This window comes from Mus caroli, chromosome 10, assembly GCF_900094665.2.
Source record: "Mus caroli chromosome 10, CAROLI_EIJ_v1.1, whole genome shotgun sequence".
NCBI lineage: Eukaryota > Metazoa > Chordata > Mammalia > Rodentia > Muridae > Mus > Mus caroli.
Window position 1 is genome coordinate 69,624,170 of NC_034579.1, and position 23,893 is coordinate 69,648,062.

At 48.2% G+C, this 23,893-nt stretch overlaps 1 protein-coding gene across 2 annotated transcripts in view; it reads left to right on the forward strand.

Moving 5' to 3' along the window:
• Window positions 1-2,326: 2,326 nt before the first annotated feature.
• Ggt5 (gamma-glutamyltransferase 5) overlaps window positions 2,327-23,893 on the forward strand; it is a 25,263-nt gene continuing 3,696 nt past the window's right edge. The window contains exons 1-11 of one of the 2 annotated variants that reach the window (XM_021174388.2): window positions 2,327-2,843; window positions 14,985-15,115; window positions 15,338-15,433; window positions 16,319-16,514; window positions 16,989-17,146; window positions 17,603-17,749; window positions 21,071-21,207; window positions 21,520-21,713; window positions 22,138-22,244; window positions 22,406-22,524; window positions 22,655-22,765. In XM_021174388.2, coding sequence (XP_021030047.1) covers window positions 2,671-2,843; window positions 14,985-15,115; window positions 15,338-15,433; window positions 16,319-16,514; window positions 16,989-17,146; window positions 17,603-17,749; window positions 21,071-21,207; window positions 21,520-21,713; window positions 22,138-22,244; window positions 22,406-22,524; window positions 22,655-22,765 — 1,569 coding nt within the window. In that variant the 5' untranslated portion in view covers window positions 2,327-2,670. The remainder of the gene's footprint in view (window positions 2,844-14,984; window positions 15,116-15,337; window positions 15,434-16,318; window positions 16,515-16,988; window positions 17,147-17,602; window positions 17,750-21,070; window positions 21,208-21,519; window positions 21,714-22,137; window positions 22,245-22,405; window positions 22,525-22,654; window positions 22,766-23,893) is intronic. The other variant, XM_029482998.1, reaches the window with a different exon arrangement.

The window sequence follows — 23,893 nt, forward strand, 5'->3', positions numbered from 1 at the left end:
CNNGGATTAAAGGCGTGCGCCACCATACCTGGCTCCCACAGCTGAATCTTATGGAGGTATTTTCTCAGTTGAGACTCCCTCTCTGATGACTCTAGTTTGTGTCAAGTTGATATAAAACTAGCCAACACACTCTTTAAGGGTAGCCCCTCATGCTGTGTCAAGGTCTATAGAACTCACAGCTGTGACCACGAGATAGACACTTGGAGACAATGTAGAAGTGAGCCACCGGGGTAGTCACAGCCTAAGAGCTAAATATTGCCCCTCAAAGTGGGTACAAGTTGGGGGTCCCTGAGGGAAGGGGCCCAGTGGCTGGAGGAGGGTCCCAGGAGGCTAAAAGTCCTGGTGTTTCCAACCTGCCCATGGGAAAGCAGGGTTTTCCTGTAGGTGTGCTCCATGTCTGAGCTCTAAAGCTCTCTATCTCTGGGGCTCCTTGGGGAACACAGAAGCTGGGCTGAAGGGGGTGGGGTGCCAGCCATTCCTCAATCCATATTTGAAGGGGAGAAGGCAGGATTCCCTAGGCCAATACACTAAGGTATGGTAGGTATATCAGTGTTTCATGCCCCACTGGACTGGCTGGAGATTTCCATGGACCCAGGGTGCTTGAAGTGTACCGCACTCTCCCAGACCCACTGCGTGTAGCCCAGAGCTTCTTTGGAGACTTGGGGACTTGAGTGACCATCCCATTTCTGAGTGCCTTTCCATGTTACTTCCTGGGTAAGGGCCTTTGGAGCGACCAGACCTGGCCTTCCCAGCCAAGTCCAGTATGATAGCAAGCCTTGAGAATCTGTAGAGCTGCCTCTGAACTCTGGTCTGCGCCTGACCAGGATGTCCCAGCCAGGGACCAGGAGGGGAAGATAACCTACCCTTGCGTCTGTTTGTTCCCCCCACACTGCTTTGGCCTTAGGGGACAGTGGCCGGTGAGTGGAGTGGCCTACATTCAAGAATGTGCTTTGGTTCCTGGTTGAGCAATGACATGACATTGTAGTGTTGGGGACAGCTGGGATGGGGAAGGCTCCTACAGACACTCCCTCTTCCTCTAGGAAGATGTGGGAACAGGCTTACAGGAAACAGCCTCCCTTGTCCAGGCTTAGCAGGGACTCTGGGTGTGACACTTAACAGGATGGGTGGCCAGTGCGGGCATTCCCTCTCTGGGCCTCTTTTTTTTTTTCTTTTTTTTTTTTTTGGCATTGCCAAGCCGGGGATATGAAGGGGGGGGGCATGCTCAGTGGAAAGAGAGTGAGGAATGATGGGAAGGCACTGAAACCAAGAGCTCTTCTGCCCTGCACATGTATTAATTCTGATCACAAGAGCACATTGGTGGGTCCTCACTCCTCCAGCTGCCTCCCACTGGAACATCCTGAGACCACGGAAAGATAGGACCCAAGCCAGGCTCCCCAGAGGAGGAGGCTCACCAGCACAGAAATAGCCCTGAGCACTTCTGGACCCAGCAAGTAGGGCTCTGAGCTGCAGAAAAAGGGAGGGTACCTGGGCAGGGCAGCCTCACCCTTTAGAGGTCTAAGGTTGAGTTTCTGGGTCACTATGTCCCAGGGGATGATTCAGCAGCACTGGGTGTCGGGGCACTGGACATCTGGCCTGCCTGCCCACTCCCTTCCCACCCCATGCTCAGATGTATGGGTGAGGCTGTGCCAGGCTGTAATAAAACGGTCCTGACGAGGCTGGAGAGATGGCTCAGCAGTTAAAAGCACTGACTGCTCTTCCTGAGGTCCTGACTTTAAATCCTAGCAATCACATGGTGGCTCACAACCATCTGTAATGAGATCTGATGCCCTCATCTGGTGTGTCTGAAGACAGCTACAGGGTACTTACATATAATAAATAAATAAATTTTTAAAAATATTTTAAAAGATTTATTTCTATAAAAATCAAAAATAACAATTAAAAAAATTAAAACAGCACGGTCCTGAGTGGCTACCTTGGTCCACTTTCAGTCCCATCTCTGTACCAGCTGGGTGATTAGATTGAGAGGCTGCCTGGGTGGAACCAGTTGGGAGTTGAAGCTGGGAAATGGAGTTTCACCCTGCAGGAGACACCCTGACCCTGAGCTGTTGGGAGGCAGGAAAACAGTGAGAGAGGTTCTCTGAGTTCCATGTCCCAGTTCCCCTAGGCACATCAAGCATCACAGTCCCAATGGCACTGGGACTGAGGAGTCTTTGGGTGGTGTTGGGGCAGCAGGGCAGGCCATGGGATCAACTGGTGATGAAGGAGTTAACAGCGGCAGCTGGCTCTTCTCAAGGAAAAAAAAAAAACTCCCTGTAGATGCCTGGCTTGCCTCCAGGGTTGAGCCTTGGGAGCTAAAAACTGGAAGTTCAGACCTGTGGCTAGTTCTGCCTCTGGAGGAGAGTGTAGCAGCAGCCTGGCCACAGCCTGCCGTCTGTCTATCCATAAGCCCAGGCTGGCTGGCTTCCTGTTTCTCCTCTGTAACCTGCCTGGCCACCTATCTGTAAGGCTGTCCGTCATCCTTTCTGTCCAGTTGTCTGGCCTGTGTGGCTGTCTGTCTTGACCCATCAATCTTTCCCTTCTGTCCAGTAGCCTGAGATCACCCTGTGTAGCTTCTTTTCCCTTCAGTTTGTCAGTCAGTTTGTCTGTCTCTGTCTGTCCATTGCCCTGTGTGTCCAGTTGCCTCCCTCTCTCTCCCTGGACCACTGAGCCATGGCATGGGGTCACAGGGCCACGGTCTGCCTGGTCCTGCTGGGTGTAGGTCTGGGTCTGGTTATCGTTGTGTTGGCTGCGGTCCTTTCTCCTCGTCAAGCCTCTTGTGGTCCCGGAGCCTTCACGCGTGCTGCGGTAGCGGCTGACTCCAAGATCTGCTCGGATATTGGACGGTGAGTAAAAAGTGGGTGTGAGCTCAGTGGCCCTTGGCAGCTAGAGGGTTGTGCCTGGAGACTGTGTAACTGTGGTGGGGGTGTGAAGAGGGACACGCGAGTGCCGGCCGTGCTTGCGGTGGGGTAAAGGCCATGTGTGGTTTGGCTTCCTACAGCAGTCCCAGGGCCCTTGCACAGAATGGTGTATGTGTGTCCATAGGGAAGACAGGGACTCGGGACAGCATTGCCAAGATGGTGTGAGTCTATTATTGAAGAAGATCGACTATACAGTGCTGGTTGGAAAGGCACACTGGATGAGACCTGTGACTTTGTCCATGCTGGTTCTGATCAAGACTGGACCTTTTTTAGAAACCTGGGCAACGGGCTTCAGGGTTCCATACATTGGTCTACCTTGCAATACACAATACCTCCCAGGGCCAGTATAAAAAAGCACGTTACAACTGTCAGGACCTCCCTCTCTGTGGCAGGGTCTGGCCTTGGTGAGTGGAGTGACTGATGTGGAGGCTGGGAAGGAGGGAGAGAGAGAGACAGACAGAGACAGACACAGAGAGAAAAAGAGAAAGAGAGAGAGAGACAGAGAGAGGAAGAGGGGGGAGAGAGAGAGACAGACAGGGACAGAGATAGACAGAGACAGACAGAGAGATAGACAGAGAGACAGACCGAGAGAAAGGCGGAGAGACAGAGACAGAGAGAAGCTACAGTGGTTGTTTCCTGACCTTCCAGGAAACCCAGCCCATGGGAAGCCTATGCTACCCACCATGCTGCCACAGGACTACCCTGAGGCAAGAAGTCACTCCTGGTCCCCTGCCTCCCACTGGGGCCCTGAAACCTGGGCAAGTCTCTCCTTTCTTCCAGTCATCTGGGTCTCCTTCCCAGAATATCTGCCTGGTAGCCCACTGTCAGGGTTCAAGTGCTTTGTAAACCCAAGGCTGGGTCCTGCAGCAGGCAGAGTGGTGGTCCTGGTCCAAAATACCATGCTATTATGCTTTTTTGGACTGTTATTGAATGCACCTTTCGTCTGTCTGTCCTTCCTTCTTCCTTCCTTCTGTCTATCCTTCCATCTGTCCTTCCTCTGTCTGTCTGTCCTTCAATCCGTCTGTCCTTCCTTCCTTCCTTCTGTCCATCCTTCTTTCTGTCTGTCTGTTCATCTGTCTTTCCTTCCATCCTTCCTTCTGTCTATCCTTCCTTCTGTCCATTCTTCCTTCCTTCTGTCTGTCCTTCCTTCTGTCCTTCCTTCCTTCTGTTTGTCCTGCCTTCCTTCCCTCCTCCCTTATTCCATCTGTCTACCCATTCTCTTCCACCTCCCTCTCTCACAGTAGCCCTCAACCCTGCTAACCTGGTCCTCTGAGTTCCCAGACTTCCTGGAGGATTCACGTCTACATTTAATTTGGAACTCCATGGGAATAGCAGCCTGGATCAGTAGGGACAGTCCTTTCTACGTCACATGGCGCTCCCAAGGGACGCAAGAGTTAAGACCAACAGTTGCTCTGTCTCCGTGAGATGCAGCATCTATTTAATCATTCCAGAATGCAAAATTGTAACTGAGGTGGGGTATGTGTGCACGCTCAGGCCCCACAGAAAACCAGCCAGAAGAGCAGCCTCCATGAACAAAGGGGCGTGCTTCTACTATCTGTGGGAAGGCTCTCTGAACAGGGAGCATTGGTCTGCAAGGGCCAGGCTGTGGTTGGTGCTAAGAGCCTGCACTCTAAACTCTCAAGCTTCCCCTGGTGGAAAGCGGATGTGGGTTCCCCCACAGTGTTTTGTTAAACTCTTCTTGCTTCCTGTTCTTGTTTTAAGAAGTCAAGGGTGGGAGGGAACCTATGGACCCAGCTGCTTACCATAAAAGAGTGCTTGGTGACCATAGCCAGGCTAGGTGCTGTTGTGTGTCTCCTGGCCAAGAGCTTTCCATTTGACTTTGGATGTCTGCCCAGGGGAAGAACCTGGCCAGTGTCACCGTGGGAAGTCTTGGTGCTACTGGTATTCTCCCCTACTGTTGCTGCTGCTGTTCTTGCCAGGATGGGAAGGCTGTAGAAGGGTCAGTCTTTCTAAAGTCCCTCACCTCTCCCCTGGGACACCAGTGTGCCCAACCCTAGGTACTTAATGGCCACACCCTTATTTACCAAAATCATAGAAGGTAAGGCTGCTTTGGGGTTCTGGCGAATAAGTTTCTGGAGGGCTGTCATCTGGACTGACTCTGGGCTACAGGTTGGGGTGACAATTGAACCCCAAAGGCTGAGTGTTTCCTGCTGCTTCATGTCCACCTGGCATCCAAGGGTTGCATTCTTCGTTCAGAGGAGAGCAGTCACACAAGCCAAGCTCTATGGCACCATGTGGGCCTCAGTTTCCACTCTGTGATGTGGCTTTTAGGCTGCCACCTCCTTCATGGGACAGCTGGGAACACACAGGTGAATTCACCTCACACAGTGGATGAGTTCCTTCAGTAGCTCTGTAGACAGTCATTTGCCTGGATTCATCTGGACATAGGCCAAGATCTCAGGACCCAAGGGAAGATTAGGGTGTGGCTCCTGGTTCTCATCTTCCAGGACTTGGGCTTCAGTTTCTCCTCTTTCTTCCTCTCAGCCTGAAACTTGTTCTGAGACCTTCCTTGTTCTCCATATTCCCGGCCAGCTCACTAGGAAGTGACCGCCTTCCCCAACCACTGGGGCTCAGGATGAAAAGCTCTTTGCACTTATGGATGGCACACGTGTATGCAAACGCCTGTGTGAACACACACGGCTGAGTGAGCCTGTCCAGGCTGTCGTGGTGACATCAGAGAAGCCTGTTGCTTCCTTGGGAACAAGTACATGGGAAATGTTTCAGCCTTTTACTGACCCAGACTGATCACATTTCCCAAGGGAGGGAAGCCAGGCCCCGGAAGCTGCCTCACCTCTTGCAACTCCCTAGTAGGAATATAGCCCTACTATAGCAGGGCTACTATAGACCCAGGCTCCAGGCTTATCCCTCTGGGGTTGGGGATACATGTGGGTAAGTCATGGGCCCTGCAACATCTAATACATTTGTCATAGATTAAAAATGGGAACGGGGCTGGAGAGATGGCTAAACAGGTAAGAGCACCAACTGCTCTTCTGAAGGTCCTGAGCTCAAATCCCAGCAACCACATGGTGGCTCACAACCACCGGTAATGACATCTGAAGCCCTCTTCTGGTGGGTCAGAAGACAGATAAATCTTTGGGTGGGAGCAAGCAGGGCCAACCAGAGCGAATGGGGTTGGCTGGAGTGAGCAGAGGTTCTAAATTCAATTCCCAACAACCAGATGAAGGCTCACCACCATCTGTACAGCTACAGTGTGTACTCATATACATAAAATAAATAAACAAACCTTTTTTTAAAAAATGGGAGGGGTAGGCACATGCTCACTGGTACAGTACTGACCTAACATACATGAGGTTCCCCGTTACATTTCCATCAGGGTAAAATGAGGAACAACTACACTCTGTCATAACCTAGGGACACAATGTAACCAAGAGGGACACAGCCCTGACTTTGTGGGAGGAAATACAAACAGATCTGTAACTCTGTTGCATGGTTAGGTAGGATCACTGTTCATGAGGTTTCTGTCCTGTGACCCTCTCTCCCTCCCGGAGAGAGGGTTTTTGTGTTATCAGGACAATTCCCTTGGCTTAGTCATCCCCAGGGTGATTACAGTTGGGAGCCATCATGCCTAGCAGCATGGAGCGATTCCCTACCCTCTAGCTGCCATTTTTTTTTTTATTAGGTTGTCCATTAGATGTGTTTTCTGTCTTGTTATTTCTCTCCCTTTAATATGCAGCAAGTCTTAAGCCTCCTTTGTATTCCTAGCATGAACTCCGCTTAATAGGGATTCAATATGACTTTTTATATCATAGATGATCACAATTGGACTTACTAATTTTTGTCTTGATGGTCAGCAATCTCTGTGATTTTCTTTTGTTGCAATGCCTCGTCAGCTTAGGTTAGGTTCCACGTGTGGATTCACTCCAGGGCTCTTGCGCACACCAGACACACGCTGCACCCCATGAGCCACACGTTTATCATATTTGCTGATCCCATAAAGAACCAGGAAGCTGTGTTTTCTTTTCCCATCACTGTGCTAAAATACCCCAATGACAACAACTTTATTCTGACTCACAGTTCAAGATTCAGTTCATCATGGTGCAGAAGTCAAGGCAACAGGCACTTGAAGGGACAGTCACATCCACACTCAAGACAGCAAACAAGACGGGCTGTGGTGGCACACCCCTTTAATCCCTGCACTCTGGAGGCAGAGGCAGGCAGATCTCTGAGTTGGAGGCCAGCTTGGTCGAGAGAGACAGAGAGACAGAGAGAGAGACAGAGAGAGAGAGAGAGAGAGAGAGAGAGAGAGAGAGAGAGAGAGAACAAGGAAAACAAGAACTCGGTTTATTTCTCCTTTCCTTACAGTCCAGGGTCTCTCTCCAGAAACCATCAAACCACAGCAGGTGGATCATCTCACTGCAACTAACCTAATCAAGAGAATCCCTTCACGCATGCGCCAGTCGCCCAGGTGATTCTAGATCACTCCCAGATGATAGTACCCACCGCAAAGGTGATCTCTCTGTCTCTGTCTCTGTCTCTCTCTGTCTCTCTCTCTCTTCTCTGGAAGATAGAGGCTTATTTTGTGTTGTTTTAAAATGGGCCGCTCCACCTTTACATATTAAGAAGAATTTACTGGCTAAGCCTTCTGCACTAATTTGGATCTCACAGGTCTCCTCGGGGTCCTATTAAGGGTGAGCTCTCCACTTTTTGCATTTGGGAAGCGATGGAACTTTAAGGGGTGGGTAGAGTAGGGGGCCTTGTGAGTACTGGGGCATGCCCTGGAAGAGGACTGGGGGACCCCTGTTTCTCCATTTTCTCTTTTTTCACCCTCTGGGAGATTGATTCTGTGCTATCAAACACAGAGCCACAGACACACTGGCCCACAGACTACAACTCCTGGGCCGTGAATCAAAATAACCCTTTTCTTTATAAGAGTTGACTATTTCAGTATTTGTTACAGTAACAGAAAGCTGAGATCCCCTCTCTGCTTGAAGGCTTTGTGTACATGAATGTGAAACCTTTAAACAGTGGCTTCTGTTTCTTTAGCAGGTTCCAAGTCTCTATGTTCTAAATATTTACACTTATTTATTTATTGAGGGAGGGGGAAGGGGAGGAGGAGGAAGAGAGAGAGGGAAACAGGACAGAGTTAGTTTTCTTCTTTCATCATGTGGTTTCTGAAAAAGGCACTTAAATCACCAGGCTTGGCAGCGAGCTCCTTGTCCCACTGAACCACGTCACCAACCCAAGTTTCTATTTCTTTGTGTGAATTACAACAAGCTAGCAAACCCCTTTCAAGAAACGTGTCCAGTTTATTCACACTGACACATGTATCCACACACCTTCTTTGTTTGTTTGTCTTAAATATAAAAACCTTTCTAGCATGGTGCCAGACACCTACCTACAAACCCAGTACGTGGGAAGATTCTGAGTTTGAAACCAGCCTGGTCCACATAGCAAGACTCTGAGTAGCATCTTTTGGATGTTTACAGGGGCCTGTAATGGGTCTTTGCTCCTGATCTGCCATGATGAGACTGAACCAGTGGGCCTTATACAGGCAGCATTTGGCTTTGTTGATTTCTCTTTTGAGTGTTGGCAGCTAAGTGCCTGGGCCTTGAGCAAAGTAGGCAGAGGCTGGATCTCAGCCACACCCTTGGCTGGTGATTATAATGGCTGGTGTATTTGTTTCTCCTTGTATCACTCTCTGCTTTTATCTTGATTTCTTTTTTCCTTCCATTCCTGTTGACTTATGGTTGCTATTTATGTCCAGGAATGTAGCTTAGGGCTAAAGCATTCATTCCCCCATACAATTAAAGCCCTAATTCTCAGTCTCAAAAACAAACAAAAAACCCAACTAGTTTTCTTTAAAGGTACACATGTTGAATTTATGTTTGAGATACAGCTTAAGAAACACATGATAACAAATTACAAGTTGTTTCTGACTAAGTCATAAAGACGAGGCTTATAATATAAAAGTCATAAAGAAGAGGCTTATCTTGCCTCAGGGCACTGGTCCAAGATTGAGCATCTGGTAATGGCCTCTTGCTGGCAGACTCCACTAGTGGGTTGGAGTCCCATGTGACCGAAGAAAGACAAAACAAAAGTGAATTCCCAAATTTACAATGTTGTCATTACTAATTAACAATGTGCTTTAACCATGATCTCCTTTCCCTGACCTTACACTCTAGAGTGTTACTATTGACTCAGGGAGGAGGATTGCCCCGTTTTATTATGCTTTATATTTATATTTTGTTTGTTTGGTTTTTTTTTTCTTTTTCTTTAAAGAAATATTTTATGTGTATGGAAGTTTACAGGCATGCAAGTATGTACACCACTTGTGTGCCTGGTGCCCAAAGAGGTCAGAAAAGGCCACCAGGTGTGGAGTTATGGATGGTTGTGAGTAGCCATGTGCGTGCTGGTAACTGAACAGTGGTACTCTGGAAGAGCAGCAAGTACTCTTAGCTCCTATCTAGCACTTCCTCTTCCTCCTCCTCCTCTTCCTCCTCTTCCTCCTCCTCCTCTTCTCCTCCTTCTGCACAGATTATCATAATATGATCAGCAGGAATCCCTTTAAGTCAGAAGCTATACCTTTTTAATTAATTAATTATTTATTTATTTTGTTTGTTTGTTTGTTTGTTTGTTTTTTAAAACAGGGTTTCTCTGTGTAGCCCTGGCTGTCCTGTGACTTACTCTGTAGATCAGGCTGGCTTCGAATTCAGAGATCCACCTGCCTCTGCCTCCCAAGTTCTGGGATTAAAGGCTACTACTGCCCGGCTTTAATTTTATTTTTATATGTATGAGTATTTTGTTGCATGTATGTACATGATCACATTCATGCCTTGTGCCTTCAGAGGTCAAAGATCAAACAGAGACACCAGCTCCCCTGAAACTGAAGGCACAAAGAGTTGTGAGCCACAGTATGGGTACTGGGAATCAAACCTTGGTCCCCTGCCGCCAACCGGACTCAGTCGGCCCCTCAACCCGCAGGAGAATCAGGGTCCCAGTATTCAGGTGAGCAAGGAGCCAGTGAAACTGACAAACAGATACTGACACAGAGAGAGTGCTGTATCTGAATGTAATTTCTCAAAGTGAGCATCAGACTTATAATACAGAAGAAAACAAGGAAGTTAGGTGACACATCGGCCAAGATACATTGAAGTTACCCAACGCAAAGTAACTCTTTACACAAAACAGAGAAATGCATACACAAAACCTGACAGGAACCAGGCAGTATTTACAACTGGGATAAAATTCACTGTTTACCACTGGGACCTACCTAAGGTCAGCTTATTCTTAGAAGCCAGGGCCCTTGCCATAGTTCCAATTCTAGTCTATTGTATAATCCACCTCCCCCCTAGGCCATTGTAAATCCCTGTGTATGGGAGTGACTCAGCTGTTATTCTAAGTATTTACTCTAGTTCCTTCTTAGACCACAACACACCTACTTCCTAAGTCATTGTAAATTCCTGCACATGGGAGTGACTCTAAGTTTGCTGTTATTCGAAGTTTACTTTGTAGAACTAGCTCTGAGATTTCTAGCTCTTTTCCAATACATTGTAATGTCTGATTTCTTTCACTATCTCTCTGTCTACATGGGAGGTTTTTTGTCTGAATGAGTAGCATTCTTACTAAAATCAAAGTCCAAGGTTGGCTCAACAATTTCCTAGGATATTGGAACACTGGTGGAGTCTAATCTAACTTAGCTATATGTCAAAATCAATCCTTAGAGGCACTTATAATAAAACAATATTGAAGGAAAACACACAGAATCATTCACTGACTGATGGAGGGACAATTTTGGAGCATTCGTGCTATGGGATGCCAAGACTCCAGGAGACTAAGTTTCCATGAAACTTTTTGCCTCAGGACTGTGTCCAAGTTTTGGGCTTGCCATGCAGACTTCACAGGAGTGGGTGTGGCAGTCCCCTGCAAGAACAACTAATGTTGTATGTGTAATATTTTACACATGTTGTGTTAGTCAGATTTCCATTATCATAACAAATACCTCAGGAATCACTGATAAAAGGATGTTTATTTGGCCTCCTGTTCTAGGGGTTTTGACCACAGTCCTGTTGGTCCTGTTGTTTTGGAGCAGCATATGGCAAAGAGTCTCACTTCACGGCTGAGATAAAAACTGGAGAGCTAGGGAGGGAACATCAAGGCATGACTCCAGTCCCCAGAAGACCTCTCATGAGGCTACACATCTTGTGGAGGTTTGAGTGAGAAAGATCCCTGTAGGCTCATACATTTTAATGCTTGGTAACCAATTAGTGGAACTGTTTGGGAAGGACTAGGAGGTGTGTCCTTATTGGAGGAGGTGTGTCAATAAGGGTGGGCTTTTAGGTTTCAAAAACCTAACCCAGGCCTGTGCTCCCTCGTGCTCTCTTACTTGCTCTCTCTCTCTCTCTCTCTCTCTCTCTCTCTCTCTCTCTCTCTCTCCTCCTCCTCCTCCTCCTCCTCCTCTTCCTCCCCCTCTCCCCTCCCCTTCCTTCTCCCCGCTGCCTGCGGATGAGGATACAAAGCTCTCAGCTACTGTTCCAGCATCATGCCTGCCTGTCTGCTCCTTGCCTTGATGATCATGAACTAACCCTCTAAAACTGTAAGCAAGCCCCCAATTAGATGCTTTAAATAAGAGTCGCCTTGGTCATGTCTCCTCACATCAATAGAAAACTAATCAAAACACATCTTAAATATTCCACTAAGAGTGCCAAGTTGTGGACTAAGGATCTCATTCATGGGGACCTCCCCAACATGATCATCAGTCCTAGAGGACATTCCTGTCTACTGGCCCCAGGTGTCTCAGGATCAATTTGCATATTCCTTTAGCCAGACCTGAAGTCAAGACCTAACCAAGGACGGTATGCATATATAATGTGTGTGTGTGTAAGTGTTTTCAGTTATTTCCATATCCCTGGTTGGCCTGGAAGTCACTAGATACATCAGGCAACCTTGACTTTACCATTATCCTCCAGCCTCTGCCTCTCAAGTGCTAGGACTAAAGACTTGAGTCCCCATGCCCAGCTGGAGGATGGTGTCATGGGAAGTAAGAGCTGGTCACTGCTGGACTGCTTCTTGTAACCAGGTCCTTCCATTCAGAGACTAGGAAAGTCTTGTCTGGGAAGCATCTTGCTCTCCCTGGTAACACCAGTTCAAATCTCCAATAGGGGTTCTTCCTTCCCTAATTTTCTCCATTTCATCCACCACCACCACCACCCAAAACTATTTTTAGCATGTTGGATGATGGCAGTATACACCTTTAATCCCAGGACTTGGGAGGAAGAAGTAGGCAGATCTCATGTGAATTTGAGGCCATCTTGGTCTACAGAACTAGTTCCAGGGCAGCCAGGGTTACACAGAGAAACCCTGTCTCAACCTCCTCCCCCAGAAATTTTATTTGTAGCAATTGTTATAGCAGCTTTCCAATGCTAGGTGGCAAATGAACAAGACAGCAAGGAGATATAGCAAAAGAAAAAAACACAGACAATCTTAAAAGATCCACAGGGGGCTGGTGAGATGGCTCAGTGGGTAAGAGCACTGACTGCTCTTTCAAAGGTCCCGAGTTCAAATCCCAACAACCACATGGTGGCTCAAAACCATCTGTAATGGGATCTGATGCCCTCTTCAGACACAGTGTGTCTGAAGACAGCTACAGTGTACTCATATACATAAAAATAAATTAATTAATTTAAAAATTTTTGGACTAAACATAGTCTTCCCCTCCTGTAATTCTACTACTTGGAGACTGAGGCAGGAGGATCACCACAAGTATGAAGTTAGCCTGGGTTATAGTCTAGGACTCTGTCTTAAATAAATAAATAAATAAATAAATAAATACGATAAAACCCAACCAAAACCCAAAATAATTAATAAGCCCAAATAATAAGTTAATAAAAGTATTTTTTAATATTTTAAGGCCTTAGGATTATAATGTTATAATTCTGGGATCTCCTTTATAGTTCTAGTAACTAGATGATTTGCAGCTGGGCCCCTATATGGAGAGGCCTAGTCTAATTCTGGATGTTACCTCTGGAAAAGGACCCATCCTAAGGTGTGGGGCACAAACACCATCTCTTCCCTGAGTCATCGGTCAGAGGATGCTGACACACCACTCTGCCTCTGAGCTATCTGTGTAAACACAGCAATGTCCTCCAGGGAAAAGCAGCTGCAGGTGCCAGGCCTGCCTCCCTCACCATGAACGTCCTCCCTGCCGCCAGAGCCTTCATAGCACGCGTTTCTGAATTGTCCGGCTTTCCTAGTTCTCTGTGGGAATTTGGTCTAAAGTGTCTAGTCATCAACTACTGGGATATCCGGTGGCACACTGGCCAGATTCCTGAAATGGACAGAAATCAGGCACACACTTTGAGGCCAGGTACAACAATCCACTGCAGAAACCCAGAAACTCGTCAGGGACTGATAGCTTGGACCACGGTGGTGGACATGGGGTACCTCCCATGTGGTCAACAGGAGTGGAAGAGACCGGCCATCAAGGATGACTCCCCAGGGTGAAGGACAGAGTAAATTGGCAAATGGTTACGGCATTCTCTAAGCCTGTGAGAGCAAGAATAGCAGACTGTTGCCGGGTTAGAAATGGAAGGGAAAGAAAATGTGCAGTTTAGATCATGGTGGTGTGCAGTGCTTCTTACCCCGCAGCGAGGCGTCGGTAGACGATTGCACAGAAGAGTCTCAACTTCAGGGAAGAGAAAGGAAGGAAATCCAGAAGTCTTAAGGATAGAGTTAGCATTGCACGGATGGACTCAGATATGGACCAAAGGCTCGATGTTAGGACTTCCAGGGGGTAAAGATGGGCATTGAAGAAGCTGAGTGTAGAAAGGGCTTTGGGGGCTGGAGAGATGGCTCCAGTGGTCCTGAGTTCAATTCTCAGCAACCACATGGTGGCTCACAACCATCCATAATGAGATCTGATGCCCTCTTCTGGTGTGTCTGAAGACAGCTACAGGGTACTTACTTACATATAATAAATAAATCTGTTTTTTTTTTTTTTTTAAGAATCTGTGCTCATAAGGCTGGAGTGATGGGCCAGCATTCACATCCTCTTGTAACTCCAGCTTCAGGGCCTCCAATGCCCTCTTCTGGCCTCCACACAGTGTGTGTATGTGTGTGTGTGTGTGTGTGTGTGTGTGTGTGTGTTTCAGTCTTGAAAAAATTGTACCACACCTGACAATATATAGCAGTCTTTTTTTTCATTCATGGTCCTTGTTTTCGTTCATGGTCCGGGCTCCATTCCATTCCAGGATTACACATGTAATGATGGCATTCCCACCTATACTAAGGAGCCACAGTGAGGCAGAGTCCAAGATGGCCTGGTTGGCTCACAGACAATGAAGTCAAGGGAAGATGTGGGGTCAGAGGTCCCACACAGTTTTGGGAGGAGACCTAGGTCTGCCCTTGTGGGTTTTGACCTCCTTCTGATACCTGGAGGTTAAATGGTAATTCTAACACCTAGAGGTGCTGAGGAGGGTCTCTGTGTGTGAAGAAAGAAGTGATTCTTGTTGAGCCATGAAGACTGTACTTTTGTCCCAAGACCCACTATGACACAGGCCAGTCTCACCAACAATTTGAAGTTGAAGGATCTGCCCTTTGGACAAATAAGGGGACAGCTGTCTCCAAGGGCATTGTCATAGGCTTGGGGTCAAAGAAAAAGAGGTAAAACTCACCAGTTCAAGTACTGGACCCTGGTGAAGGATCCTGGGTTCACCCACTAAAGGTTTAAACAATGGAGTCTCAGGATAAGTTACAAGAGCCCAGGTTCTACCTATTGCAATGAGCTAGTGTTGCAGAGAGCTCCAAGGGACAATGGTAACAGCATCATTTGTAAACTGGGAACCACCTTATATATGCCACAGGGACGTGGCAATGCCATCATGCTTTATAATCTATCGGTTGTGATGGCAGACCAATGGGTAGCTGGATTTGAGGGGCATCTTGGTGTGTCTTCTCACTCCCTTGGGGTTTGGTGCCAGCTGACAGACCATCAATCTGTTGCTGTTTCCCAGTGAGTGCCAGTCAGTTGAGCCCAGGACGAGATGAAGTAGGGAAGACAGATCTTTGATTCTGTGTCATGTCCCCTAGAGCCATCCTCCAGCAGCGGGGCTCACCTGTGGATGCCGCCATCGCTGCCCTGGTCTGTACTGGTGTTGTTAACCCTCAGAGCATGGGCCTGGGCGGAGGGGTTGTCTTCACCATCTACAATGCATCAACAGGTGGGCCCTCACGGGATGCCCCCTGGGGAGAAAAGGCTTCTGTCTGTCATGGGGCACTCGTTTCTTGCATGCCTCTTCCCGGGTACTCTTGGGACCCTTAAACTACCTTAGTCTCTGTTGTGTGAAGCCCTGGTGGTAGGTAGTGTTCCAAGGGTTAGCAGAGAGATGGAAACCAAGACCTAGAACAAATTGGGGCCATCTCTCACCCCATCTCAACTCCAGGCAAGGTAGAGATCATCAATGCTCGGGAGACAGTGCCAGCCAGCTATGACCAGGGCCTGTTGGACCAGTGTAAAAATGTCCTGACACTGGGCACAGGTAAGGCCTTGGCAAGGGTTCTTACCCCCACCCCCACCAACAGAATATTCTTATTGATTATTTGGGAATTTCACAGCATGCACCCCAATCAAACTTCCCGGGCCTCCCATGTCTGCTCCCCACCATCCTCTCACACCTCCTCCCCACAAAAAAAGAATAAATAAAGAAAAAAAAATCAAGCCCAATTTGTATTGTAAATGTACTCACTGGAGCATGGTCAAATTTTGGGAAGGGTTCTTTGTTTGTTTGTTTCGAGACAGGGTTTCTCTGTGTAGCCCTGGCTGTCCTGGAACTCACTCTGTAGACCAGGCTGGCCTTGAACTCAGAAATTTACCTGCCTCTGCCTCCCAAATGCTGGGATTAAAGGTGTGGGCCACCACACCCAGCTTGGGAAGGGTTCTTTAGAAGAACTCACTCTGTTATGGGCTTGTCCAGAGCAGCCCCCCACAAAGGGTCAGTATGTCTCATGGAGAGGCTGTGAAACCCTGGGCTTTGGGGACAGCATCTGGTCATGGGGAGACTTGGACCCCCTGACCTTCTGGGGTGTGATAGAAAGTTTATTTGGGCGGAGACTGAGTAAGGGGATGTTCCAAAGGGAAGACCAGTCTTGGGGAGCCCAATGGATATGGGTTGATGGAACAGGAATCCTGGGTCCAGTTTATTAGAGGGCAGAGTAGGCTCTGCGGTGGGAGTGGTGTAGCCTCGGCTTCATTCTGCCTATTGTAATGATCAGTAACCTAATAGCAGTCTTTCTGTGTCGACTTTATACGGAAGGCAATGGGCGGCCGCAAGAGGTCGATGCCGGGAGCGCTATGGTCAAGCATGGGCTCCAGAAGCTGGGGTGAGAGTATTGTTCTGGGCTAAGGAAAGATGCATGTTATGCAGGGGCCCAGTGGATCGGGGTTCCTGGGGAGCTCCGCGGCTATGCTGAGGCCCACCGCCGCCACGGACGCCTGCCTTGGGCTCAGCTTTTCCAGCCCACCATTGCACTGCTCCGAGAGGGTTTCCGTGTGCCCTTTATCCTCAGCCAGTTCCTCAACAACAGCATCCTGCGGCCCCGCTTGAAGGCATCAACCCTGAGGTGAACATTGTAGGGTAGGCCTCAAATCCGTATCCCACCCGAGTTCAGCCACAGTCCAAGAGGCACTGCGGTCTTTCCTGGGGGAGGGGAAGGGCCAGGGCCATTTACAACCAATGCTTTTCTGTCTCCTCCAGTCAGAACCTAATTTGGACTAAGGATAGCTTACTTCCTCGGCACTGGCTTCCTTCTGCTTGTCTTTGGGAATGGCATATAGCCTTTTTTGCTCTGCTAGCTCAGTGATGGGTCCTCCCAGGAGGTAACAGAGTAAGCCTGGGACACCAGGAAGGTTTCATAGCCAGGAGTGTGGGTGGTAGCATCAGCCCCACATCTAGACAACCAGTTCTGCTGTGCTTCAGTGCCGGGACCCTGGCTGTTACCCAGAGAAGAATCCTGAAGATTTCTCTAGGGCTCTGCAGGTATGTGAGTGTCCTCTGAGATCTGGCATCAGCCTGAGGTTGCCTCCTACCCCCCTAGACAGCTCTTCTTCAATGGGACAGAAACTTTGAGATCTCAGGACCCATTCCCATGGCCTGCACTGGCCAACACCCTGGAGACTGTAGCCACGGAGGGTGCGGAGACCTTATACACAGGGAGACTGGGCCGCATGCTGGTGGAAGACATTGCCAAGCAAGGTTAGCTGAACTAACACTCCAACACAAAGCTAGGAAGAAGAGTCAAGTTCTGGGCATTGGGGGTTAAAGTCACACCTTTCCCAGACCCTCCAGTACCACGGGGTTCTCCAGGGATTCGAGGGAGGCCAAGTACCCATATGGTCCAGCCTGATCGTTGCTAGCCTTAGGGTTCTTGGTGGTCCAGAGCCTCAAGGGGTGGAGTTTTTGCACATCTGCCTGTAAGGAGGCTATGGCAGATCTGGGTGGCCAAGCTGATCTTCCATCTCCTCCTATTTCCCATTTGCCTTCACCTACTCTCTGCCCACCACCCTATGCCACTCCGTCCATCCATCCTCTTGAGGCTCCATCGCTAGCAGTCAAGAGAAACTTCTCCATACGTCCTGAGAGGAGTTGCAACTCTTGATTGTTCTTTGGCAATCCCCATCTACACCTGGGGCTCTCACCATCTCTCTCCAGGAAGCCTGCTGACAGTTCAGGACTTGGCTGCCTTCCAGCCTGAAGTGGTGGAACCCCTGGAGATGCCCCTAGGAAACTATACCCTGTACTCGCCGCCGCCACCTGCAGGGGGCGCTATTCTTAGCTTCATTCTCAACGTGCTGAAAGGTAAGACCTTCTCGGGCCTCCCCTCTGCTCTTCAGCCCCACGCGAGGAGAAGCTGAGCTCTCAGCTCATCGCAGACTTTGAGGGAACACATTAGCTTCTCGTCACTCTATAATATATTGCTGGACACAGCTACTTATCAAGAAAAGTTTAGTGTTGCCAGTTTAGCCCAGCGGTAGAGTTCTTAAGAGGCCTGGTTCTTTTCTAACAACCCTCTTGTAAGAACTACCAAAGAGTCGCCTGTGAAGCACATTCCAATAGCAAACTCCTCCCAGTGGTCTTTAGACTTCCTATCAAGTCTTACCTCTTAAAGGTCCAGCCATCTCTGAGTGCTGCTACTGTGGGGATCAAGGCTCCAATCTCAGTAAACCCTTGGGGACACTCAGAACATAGTCTAATTATAGCATATGGCCACTGTCTTTTTCTATGTACTAGGTTAACAGATAATATGATATCTAAGACTGTCCAGGACAGTGGTCAGGATGGTATGTTTAGAGTTGGTCTCTGTCTCAGGAACTGGGCTATATTGTACAGAAGGAGGTGGTATCCTTTTCCTTAATACGTGACCCAGTCTCCGGGCACAGGAACAGAAGGCTCTGCACGTATCAAGCTGCCTGTCAGGTGTGTACACTCAGGGCTGAAACAGCACAGAGAATCAGAGCCTGCAGGGACTGCCCAAGGCCTCACAGTTCTGGAAGCTAGAAGACACACAGCAGGCTGCACACAGGATGGATTCCCTCTAGGGGCACATGTTCATCATAAATTCTACCACTGAGCTCTCAGGCCTATATAATCAGATCAACTGTCACCATACTGAAGTACTTCTGTCAAGGTGACATATGGCCCCAGTGCACACTTGTAGGCTTGGTTCTGAGCTTGACCTACTGGGAAGTGATGGGAACTTTACAAGGTAGGACCAGAAGGATGGTTTAGTCATGTGCTCAGTGGGGCTTGTATTTTCTTCTCTCCTTTCCTCTCCTTCACCTTCCAGAAGCCTTGAGCTTCTTGTTTTACTGCAAGTCCCTGGCATGATATACTGTCTCACTGCAGGCCCCAAAGCAATGGAGCCAACCAAACCCAGGCAGAAACCGTTACATAAAAGTTTGATTTTTTTGCTGTGCATTGTAATGCTAAATACTTGCCCCAAGACCTGGTTGCCCCAAAGATGAAAGGATCTGCACATAGACCCAAGTGACACTATGTGGCCTTGCCCCCCACCCCCAAGTTATCCCTGATTGGTGAATAAAGATGCCTACAGCCTATAGCTGGGTAGAAGAGAGATAGATGGGACTTAGGGTCCTGGGTTTGGGGTCAGAGGAAGATCACAAGGGGTGGGGGGGAGAAGAAGGTGGAGAGAGGGGGAAGCCGCCATGGGTAGGTGAGTCATAAAAATATTGCCATGAGGGCTGGCTAGTTGGATTAGGATGGAACATGGCAGATTATAAAACGGGGTTACTGATGGCAAAATAGACTCTGCTAGCTTAGAGGGGAGATATCTACCCAGCTCTAGTGTTGACTAAGGTTTACTATAAATATAACAAGTGTGTGTCTTTTATCTGAGAACTAAATGATCAAAGGCAGAGTAGAAGCCCTGTTTGAGATTAAATATTTCCACAACACCTGTAAACCCCGTGTGACAAAATAAACCGTTTCTCTTCGCAAGCAGATTTTATCACAGGTGTTTGTCATAGCGATGACAAGCTGACCAACAGCAGCAATGCTGCAATTGACATATACCGAAGAGAAGCCACAAGTGCTTCCCACAGGCGAGAAGGCTGCTGTGGGTGTCTTACTGCCCCTAATTTATATAAACGTTTCCACAAATGTAGCCATAGGGAAGCATATAGTGTGTATAAGGCTTTGGGCAATCTGTACTGACAGGGCCAGAGTCTAAACTGATGCAGTTAAAGGCAAGGAAGCGCTGTTATTATTAACAACTGATTAATGAGCAGTATACTGTATGAATACATTAGATAATGGAATGATTTATATCCTTGGTATGATGGAGCTAGGTAGTACAAGACATAATCATGTTACTCAGAATGACACTTAAAACTTATGAATTGTTAGGGGCTGGAAAGATGGCTCAGCGGTTAAGAGCACTGACTGCTCTTCCTGAGGTCCTGAGTTCAAATCCCAGCAACCACATGGTGGCTCACAACCATCGGTAATGAGATCTGATGCCCTCTTTTGGTGTGTCTGAAGACAGCTACAGTGTAGTTACATATAAGAAATAAAAATTTAAAAACTTATGAATTTATTCTGAAACTTTCCACTTAATATTTTTCAAACTATGACTGACTTCAGGTAACTGAAATTGTGGAAAGTTGGACCACAGGCAAGAGAGGACATTTCTTCTCTGTGGGTCTGACTTATAAAGACGATGTGGCCTGGCAAAGTGGCTCATGCCTTTAATGTGGGTGCTCAGGAGACAGCGGCAGTCAGACTCTGAGTTTAGATCCGTGGCTGTTTATATTATGTTAGTTTGGGCTTCCAAAATTGTTTGTATGGGAGTTTATGTGTTTGTATGTGAGCTAATAAGGGACCCAGTCCCCAGTTGGTTCTGATTGGTAAATTAAGATGTCAGCAGCCAATGGCTGGGCAGGACAGACAGAGGCAGGATCTGAGGATTTTACTGGGCTTGGGACAGAGAGAAAAAGGAGGTCAGTTATGCCAGGAGAAGGAGAGGGAAGACTTCATGTCTGAGAAGGCACAGGACAGAGAGCAGAGCTGCAATGTAGGAGCGGGGTGTGGGGGTGGGGGCGTGGAACAGCCCAAGAGGACTGTCCAACTGTGTCCAAGGCAGCAAAGATGGATATAGAGTTTAGTAAATAATAATTTGGGAATATCAGAGGGAGGAGGATTAGCCACATGGAGGTTAAAAAAAAAAAGGCCTTGCTATTGAGTTTAGGCAAGTTAAAATATTATGTATGTATTTCAAGAACCCAGAACATTGGGGTAGGTAACATGGAACCTATCATCAAAATTTATTTAACTAATTATTACTACATGGATCTCTGAGTTTGAGGCTAGCCTGGTCAACAGAGTAAGTCTTAGGATAGCCAGGGCTGCACAAAGAAACCCTGTCTAGAAAAACAAACAAAAAAAAGACACCCATAATTTTGGTTAGGCTAACCTACATAAACTATACAATGCAGGATAAATGCCTCGTCTCAAAATCCTCAACATATTTTGTCCTATTAATTTTTGTGCTATATAAATCAATATTTATGGACTCTCAGAATTAAAAAAAAGTAAATATTTTGGGGGTCCAATATTCACCTCACTGTACAAAGAACCCCCAGAACCTCTCTACCTCCCCAGGGTTCAACTTCTCTGCAGAGACGGTGGCACAGCCTGGAGGGGAAGTGACTGTGTACCATCACCTTGTAGAGACTCTCAAGTTCGCCGTAGGGCAGAGGTGGCGGCTATGGGACCCTTCCAGTCACCCAGGGATACAGGTAAGGCTCCTGGGGACTCATGGGGTCCTCTCCCCTTCCCTAGAATACAGAATGAAGGGAGGGTCAGGACTGGTGGAGGGAAGGTGTAGGAATTCTTTGTAGTTCTAGGCAGAGATATCTTGGCAGTGGTTCTGAGGTCTTCCCAGATATAACAAGCAGGTAGGATCTGGGCTTCACACAGGCTAAAAGAAGACCCTTCTAGGGTAGACTGGAGGAAGGGTTCCCCTGTGGGGAACGAGCTCATCCTGCCCTCTGCTCTGAGGTTCACCCCGACCCCCGGCTCCTCAATGACTCACTGACTGCTCACCCCAGAACATCTCCCGGGACCTCCTCCGGGAGGATCTAGCCCAGCGCATCCGCCAGCAGATCGACGGCCGTGGTGACCACCACCAGCTCAGCCATTACAACCTGACCGGGGTCAGGGGCAACCGGATGGGCACCTCTCATGTGTCTGTGTTGGGAGAAGATGGCAGTGCTGTGGCAGCCACCAGCACCATCAACACACCGTGTGTGGGATCCGGGGACCCGGGGGGAGGGGTGGGTGGGCAGGCTCTCTCCTTTGCTCCTGACACTGCAGACTCCTTCGCCTGAGTTTGGTCTACACCCGCTGACCTCCCCTTGCTAATCTCTAAGCAGGAAGCCACTTGCTTTTGCTTTCCCTTTTATTTGTCTGGCACCAGAGACATCCTTGCTGAGGAAAACTATTGATAGGTGACCATGAGCCAGGTCCAGTCTGGCATGGGCTTTAAAAAAAAAAAAAAAAAAAAAGATGGGGGAGGGTGTGGAATCAAAGGGGATCTTTGAGGGCCGTGGGTGATGCTGGGCTCTGGTGTGCTGGAAGGTACTATGATAACGGGTCCTGAGAGGTCGAAGTCCCAGGTTAGTGAGAGCCAAAGAGGTAAGGCCAGTCTCCATATTGCTTATCTGCAGCTTTGGGGCGATGGTGTACTCCCCACGGACAGGCATCCTCCTTAACAACGAGCTTCTAGACTTATGCTGGAGACACATGCCAACATCCCCGATCACCCCTCCACCTGGTGAGAGCAAGGCCTCCGGCCCAGCCCCTCTCAAAGAGGAAGGGAGGAGGGTGGGTAGGGCAGCGAACCCCTGGGTGGGTCGCCCCCATGACGGAGCACTGTGCCTGAAGGAGGGTTAGGTGGTATTCCTGGAGGGTGTGGGTGATGCTTCTCGGCCCCAGTTCCAGGTGAGCGGCCACCATCTTCCATGGTACCTTCCATCTTGGTCAACAAAGGCCAGGGATCGAAGCTGGTGATCGGTGGGGCAGGTGGGGAGCTGATCATCTCTGCGGTGGCCCAGGTGAGTCTGAAGTTTCCTGGCTAGAGTGTTCCCTCTCCCGCGAAACTCCCTGGGGTGGGGGTGGGGGTTGGGTTGTTGCGGTGGGATGGCCAGTGCATCCTCCTTCCCCGCGTGCTCTGATTTCTTCCAGACTATTATGAACAAGCTGTGGCTTGGCTTTGACCTGACAGAAGCCATCGCATCTCCTATCCTACACGTCAACAGCAAGGGCCATGTGGAGTATGAGCCCAAATTCAACCAGGTGAGGCTGAGGTCCCACCTTCTTCCTGAAACCCATGCTGCTCAGCGCCTTCTCTAAAGAACCCAGTAACTGCATGTGCCCGGCAGGTAACGTTTCACCTTTAGGAGCCACAAGGCGTTGAGAAGCTCAGTGGGAAAGGCAATAGGCTTGTCCCATGGCAGCCACGTCAGAGAGCAAGCTGTTGCCTGGACTTCTCCCAGGCTGAGGACTTCAAAACCTTGTCCTGTTTATCGCATTTCCAGGAAGCTGGCTTTTCTGGCTGTGGCCAGTTGGATGTTCCTTCTTGGTGATTTCTTTTTTTCCTCGTGTCGTTTGGAACCCACAGTTGAGTGTTTATAAATGAAAGAGCATGCTTTTCCTGTGGGATTTTGTTCTAGAGCATTAGAGGCCATGGTGCTGTTACTTTTTCTAGACCTGTGGGCCCCCCACGAAGGCCCCCGGAGCTCCACGCAGAGGAATAGATAAATGGTTTAAAAATAAATAAATAAAATCTTTAAAAAGACTAATAGCTTTTTAAGGCCACAAACTTTGTGTTTGGAACCACTTCAAGGTTTTCAAAGTTCTATGTTTTGGTTCCCAAGGCCACCCCGGGGGCCCCTTAGAATTCTAAAAACCCTTAGAGTAGGAGGCTTTTAGTAAGAAGGGACATTGACAGATGATGCTATCTTCATAAGAGTTTGACTCAACTTTCCAGTTGTATAAAAGCCATAAAGGCAGGGCTGGGGATGGAGCACAGGGAAAGGGTATGCATAGCTGCCAACACTACAAGAGAAAAAGAGAAGAAAGTTATATGCATTCAGTGGAAACCAGTTAGTGCTCATGGTCCATTGGCAGTGGTCACCTCGATGACTATTCTAGGTTATAGCTTCCGGACAGCACTCAATAAATTACATGTGAGGTGCTCACCACTTAATAATAAAATGATCTTTGTCTCAGACAACACAATAGGCTAGAAGAAGTATCCTGCACCAGGCTGTAATGTTTGATAGGTTAGACGTACTTAAATTTTAGAAACGATTTAAGATTTTTTTAAAAGATATATATATATATATGTGTGTGTGTGTGTGTGTGTGTGTGTGTGTGTGTGTGTGTGTGTGTTGTCTTCAGATACACCAGAAGAGGGCATTA